Source organism: Eupeodes corollae, chromosome 1 (genome assembly GCF_945859685.1).
Source record: "Eupeodes corollae chromosome 1, idEupCoro1.1, whole genome shotgun sequence".
In the NCBI taxonomy this organism is placed as follows: Eukaryota; Metazoa; Arthropoda; class Insecta; order Diptera; family Syrphidae; genus Eupeodes; species Eupeodes corollae.
Window position 1 is genome coordinate 285,693,120 of NC_079147.1, and position 5,686 is coordinate 285,698,805.

Here is a 5,686-nt window from a genome sequence, read left to right on the forward strand (position 1 = left end):
ACTTTACTATGGATAGATTTCCCAACAAAACACGGGTACTTATGTACTGCACTTTTTTTGTAGAAGATGTTTTCTTACCATTTCTCCTTAAAAATTGCCCATTTTATAAGTTTTAGTTAATTTTAACTTTTGTTTTTCACAAAACTTTCTTCTTTTTGTGTGTTTTTTTTTTAAATTATTTTGACAGATCTACTTGTAATCGTACCAATTTTTAATTACAAAAATCTGTCTACTGCGGATCTTTTTGTTGACAATTTCTCACTGTGCTTTATATGGAATACCAAAAAAACGCACTTAATATGTGATTCTGGTTTCTATCTGGTTAAATTTCAAAAACCTAAATAATAGTTGTCATTATGACGGGTAGCTGGCTAATTTTTGTTTCAAAAATTTGAACTGCAAAGAAAAGAGACAGAAAATGCTTAAAAATTATACAAACATAAGAAAAAAAGAGGTAACTGTCTTATTTCTTGGATCTACATCGTTTTATTTTCGAACGATGACCTTAATGGATCATTGGCGATAGTTAATTAATTACTACACAAACTGACTTCCATGTAGTGTGATTAGCAACTTGTCAGGTTCAAATAGCAACACAACTTCAAATATAACTACCTCTTATAACGGCAGCATTCAAAGTTTTATCATCAGTCGATTCTCGAAATAACGATACGCAAATCTCAACTGCTACCAACTTCATCTTATAGACTTTGACAATTGACATACAATTTCCAAAAACACACAATAAAATAGTTTTGTTGCAAAGTTTCTCTGAGTCACTTTCATTTGAAAAAATACAATAAATCATCAAAAAACATAAAAATATTATCGAAAAAAACATAATTCAACAACATAAATACATTTTTACACATAAATCAATCAATTCATCGTAAAACAATCAGTTTTTTTACCTACGAAACAAAAATCGATTTCGATTTCAAAAGAACAAAAACAAATCGCCAACGATGATGATGATAAGTTATTTGTTTATGACGACAAATTTTTAAGAAAAATACAATAAAAAAGAAAAGAATACAAAAAGAAATCGAAAATAAAATCAAACTATACTTACCTCTAAATGAATATGAAGCTTTTTCATCCCATAATCTTCATAATTTGCGTAGGAATTGCAAATTTTTCGCACGCCAATGATATAACTCCAAAGGTATTCGGTTCAGTTAAGGAGGGGGTGGTAGCAGCCTTCGGGGACTTCAATTCCGATGAGCTGACTGATGTTTTCGTTATCACCAATGAGTTCACAACCCTTCAAATTCTATTGGGTAAGTTATCTAGATTAAGGTTTTCTTGAACAAAAGAAAAGAAACTTTCACAATATTCTTCCTCCTCTTAGGATCTTACACCGAGCCTCTCCTCCATCCTGGGCCGTTTTGCACCTTCAAAGGCAAGGAAATTACAAGTGTAGTTCCAGGAGACTTCGACGGCGATGCTCTAATGGACGTTCTAGTAACCACCCGTGGATCGAGGGACAACCTTCTCGATGTGTACATCAACTGGGGTGCATCGGACACCCTTATTTGCGCCAATGAAACAACAATCAACACCACCGGCGAACCCCTGGCCATCGACTACAATCGCGACATGATTATAGATCTCTTCGGAGTTAACGAATATTCACAACGCACCTTCTGGATATTCCAAAAGAACCGTTTGCCTCCACTAAATATCACCCAAACTCCGGCTCCAAATAATCAAAACCTTAATGCCGTCATTAAGACACCCCATGCAAATGCCTATTTGGACATTAATCATGACTTCACCGCCGACCTGTTTGTGCAGACAGAGAAGTTCTTCGAGGTTTGGTATGGCAAGACCGACGATGACAAACAGGGATTCTTATTCAATCACAAAATAGACATAAACATCATTGGACTGCAGAACAGTCATGTGGGACAGAGTATATTCCTTGACTTGGAGTTGAAAGGTGTCCAAAATCAGATCTTGCCCATGTGCTTCCACGACGATTGCACTAATTCCACAATCTTGGCCCATGATGGACACCATTTCCGGGACATTCATGTGAATTTCAAGGATCCCCAAGGTGTTCAGTGGGGATTTATCCAACCGCGCAAGGATGATGTCTATTTGAAGACGATTACAGCTCGTGCTGGCGACTACAACATGGATGGTTACCCAGACTTGTTGGTCACTCTCAAGGCAATCACTGGACCGCAAGCTAGAATGCAGACATACCTGCTGGAGAATGTTCCCTGTACTGTGTGCAATGGTCCACTCAAGCGGACCTTCGAGGTCAAATGGAATGCTCTCTCCCCCATGGGCAATGACACTGTTGCTGGAGCTTTCTATGATTTCTATCAAGATGGTAAGTTTTTTGGCGAGAGTTCTTCTTCAACCGGAAAAAAAAAGAAAGATTATTTAAATGGTATTCCTTTTTCACAGGTGTCCTGGATGTGATTTTGATCGAGAAGAAAAATGGAAAATACCGTCCTCTGGCTTTCCGCAACACTCTCGACTATGATGCTAACTTCGTCAAGGTAATTGTCCTCACCGCTCTCACAAACAAGTTCAATCCCACAGAAAAAACCGCATTGGGTCGCAAGAAACGTACCTACGGCACCAACCTACCCGGACCACGCATCGAATATTTCACCACCACTCAGGAGGGTGACATTCAACGTGGATCAAGTGTCCAACTGCCCCAATCGGCATACTTCGCCCTACAAATGCCCTACACAATATTTGGTCTCGGAAGAACACCTAATTTCGTAGACACTCTCATCGTGGGCCTGGCAAATAAGTCCAGGACATGGACCCAATTGATTCCCAACTCCCAAATCATCGTAGTGCCACAGCCAATCGAGGAACCTCAACGTTGGAAGGCTCAGCTCTTCGTCACTCCAAGTAAATTGATTCTAATGAGTGTCGTGGCTTTGGGTGGCACTTGTTTGGTCATTATTTTGATCATTCTCGTTCTTTATATCAAAGAGAAGAAGGAGGATAAGCAAGAGAAGTTGCAAGAGGCACACAGATTCCATTTTGATGCTATGTAAAGCCCAAGCAGACCAAAGAGCTGTGTGCATTAGTTCGTGATAGTAAATTGATTAAATTTTAAGAATTCTTACTTTTTCCCTTCAAAATCATTTTGTTTTTCATTTTAATTTAAAATTTTATGTAAGATTATCAAAACTAAACAACTTTAACATTAAACAATTAATTAATTAAACAAATGACTGAATTAATCACTTATTTCTCATTCTCCGCTTTTCTATAAATATAAGAAAACATGGAAGATTTTATCGTGATATGATTCTATATTTAAGTTCAATCAACAATAACATAGATACAGTTTTTGGGATCCTTAACCACCGCTTTTGGAATATCGTTTCCAGAATTTCTTCACATCGTCGTGGCCATTTTTCGTGACTACCATTGTGCGATTTCTTTCACTTTGCCACACCAGGACATTTATGGACTGAGCATAGTCGCGTAGAGTTATGAAGTCGGCCTGCGACAGGAATTGATTGTAGACTACACCCTCGGTGTAGACAAACCGATTCCGTTCGTTCTCCCAGAGTTTGATTTGATCGACGACGGTTGGAGGTAGTGGCGATCGGGATTTAATGGCCGATTCTGTGGTTTTCATATTGTGGTGGGCATACTGCTCGAGATAGCTGACAATCTGTTCGGCGGTGATTCCACCGCGGAGAGCTTGCCGCACCGAGTCGCGAGTTAGAACCCCAACCACCAGGTTGGGGAATCGATAGAGCAATTCGGTGAACAAGCCCAGCAGGGCGACTTGAAGATTCGAGTCGGTGTAGGCGTATACTCGGTAATTGGTTTCGACGACAATGTAGCCAGGATCTTGACTCTTGTCTTCCTCATTGGAAACCGTGGGAACGGGTCCGTTTTTGTTGGTTACGTTTAGCGCCAGGCGGGTGGGATAGAAGCGACCTTCTTTTCGTTTTCTTTGGTACACCAAGCCAAATTCACGCAGATGCTGCAGGAAGGTCAGCATCTTGGGATTGAGGCCTTCGGAACTATAATCACGACCAAGAGTCGAGAAACTCAGCTGGAAGAGCATGGAAAGACACTCGGGAAGGCTGAGATTTCGCTCCTGGCAGGTGTCTAGATATTGAAGCATAAAGTGCCAGACCTGTCAATGTTAGATAAGATTTAGTCGAGGGAAAAATTAAGACATGATATGAGAACCTTACTTGTGATCGTGTGTCGAGGAGAAGGAATTGGAATCCCTGTCGGGTAATACTTGGAGTCCCATCGCGTTCGTCTCGCTTCATAAGGTTTGCATGAAGAAGAATTCGTACAGCATCTGGACTGATGCCTTCGCTATCTTGGCCTTTGCTAGTTGTCCCTCCACCAACCATGTAATGGAGTACACATCGCCATCGCGCCATAGCGTAGTTATCGAGGAATGCTACGTCTCTGGGTTTGGCATCTTTGTCCATCAGATGAGATAAGGACCATGGTTTCCCACCACCCAGTAGAGCTATTTTAAGATTCTTTTTGAACGTCGGACAGAGTTCCCAGGCTGAAAGACCGCCTGGAATCGCCGTCACTCTCCAAATGTTCAATTCTGTCAAGCAGGATGTTGATGCTGCTTGTTCCCTATGACAAAATAGATGTTATAAGGAGATGTTTCGTTGGATAAGAGGTTTAAAGCTTACTTGGCATAATGTTGTGACCCCCATGAAGCGACTACTGCCTGGGGAACTGGCTGTTCCACAAATAATATTCTAATTACAAACTGGCGGGCAATCTCAGGGAGTTCTCTGTGGAAATGATTTATGATAATTAATAATTGTTACTCAATTAAGAGATTTTAGTTTACCTATAAACAGCCAAACAAATAGTTGGATAGTTATAAAGTTTCTCGAGCACATCGTGACTTCGAGTTCTCAGATAGTCCTGAAGGTTTTTGCATTCTAGGTTTTCTGGCTTTGGAATTAGGCAGCCTGTTTTACCTGATTTTGATTCAGACATATTTTTCTAAGATGATTTGTATTTGCATTTGAGTGGAAATTAAGTTTTATTTGGAAAAAAGGGAAAAATTGTTGTGAGTGCAATCGCAGCAAAATAAAACACTTCTCTGCTTTTTTATTTATTTTTGACGTTTTTACATTTTTGTTTCCATACACAGCCGGATTTTTGAAGTTAGGACTGTTTGTTTGGCAATTTTTAAGGAATTTAATAATTAGATGAACGCGTTCAGAAGCAAAAATTAAAAAAAAAGTTTTCATGAGTCGATATAAACAAGCAATCACATTCCACTAAAAGTAACTTTTCGTGAAGCCTGTTTTTCTTTTTGATTGATAGCTGAAAGGTTTTATAAAAAGTTTTTTTCAGACAATATAAATATAACGGGTTATCTAAGTTGCGTTTTCAAAAGTATAGGGCTGGAATTCGACATCTTTCAAGCTAAGTTGTTTCACCAAACATTTTTTTTTCAGTTGAAAGTCTGACATTTACGAAAATGGATCGTTTAACTATCCTTACTACGTATGAAAATTGAAAATATTCTACAAAAATGATGATCTTGCCACAGCCACATATCGTACCTTAAGAGGAGTCCAAGTACGCAAGCAATTTGTAAAATTGTGAAGAAATTTGAAGAGACTGTAATGGTTACAGATTTTGTAAGGCATGTGCATCATTGTTTCGCTTGTATCACAACTGAAGCCAGCTGACCATT

General features: G+C 39.1%; 2 protein-coding genes across 2 annotated transcripts; one reads left to right on the plus strand and one right to left on the minus strand.

Annotated features, from left to right (window-relative positions):
- The first annotated feature begins 723 nt into the window (after window positions 1-723).
- On the plus strand, window positions 724-3,206 carry LOC129938903 (T-cell immunomodulatory protein). The gene is made up of 3 exons (XM_056046726.1): window positions 724-1,280; window positions 1,352-2,341; window positions 2,419-3,206. The coding sequence occupies exons 1-3, from the start codon at window positions 1,079-1,081 to the stop codon at window positions 3,027-3,029; spliced, it is 1,803 nt and encodes a 600-aa protein (XP_055902701.1). The 5' UTR covers window positions 724-1,078; the 3' UTR covers window positions 3,030-3,206.
- Window positions 3,207-3,270: 64 nt separating this feature from the next.
- LOC129938908 (general transcription factor IIH subunit 4) lies at window positions 3,271-5,120 on the minus strand. Its single transcript, XM_056046735.1, has 4 exons — window positions 4,826-5,120; window positions 4,662-4,766; window positions 4,194-4,602; window positions 3,271-4,132 (listed from the first exon to the last, which is right to left on the minus strand). Exons 1-4 carry the CDS (start codon window positions 4,975-4,977, stop codon window positions 3,338-3,340), a joined length of 1,461 nt encoding a protein of 486 aa, XP_055902710.1. The 5' UTR covers window positions 4,978-5,120; the 3' UTR covers window positions 3,271-3,337.
- Window positions 5,121-5,686: the final 566 nt, after the last annotated feature.

Coding starts and splice junctions, on each gene's coding strand:
- LOC129938908 (XM_056046735.1), bottom strand. CDS start 4,977: ATGTCTGAATCAAAATCAGGTAAAACAGGCTGCCTAATTCCAAAGCCA. Junction 4,603..4,661: donor GGGTCACAACATTATGCCAA/GTAAGCTTTAAA, acceptor ATTTTGTCATAG/GGAACAAGCAGCATCAACAT. Junction 4,133..4,193: donor TCCTCGACACACGATCACAA/GTAAGGTTCTCA, acceptor TAACATTGACAG/GTCTGGCACTTTATGCTTCA.
- LOC129938903 (XM_056046726.1), top strand. CDS start 1,079: ATGAATATGAAGCTTTTTCATCCCATAATCTTCATAATTTGCGTAGGA. Junction 1,281..1,351: donor AACCCTTCAAATTCTATTGG/GTAAGTTATCTA, acceptor TCCTCCTCTTAG/GATCTTACACCGAGCCTCTC. Junction 2,342..2,418: donor CTATGATTTCTATCAAGATG/GTAAGTTTTTTG, acceptor CCTTTTTCACAG/GTGTCCTGGATGTGATTTTG.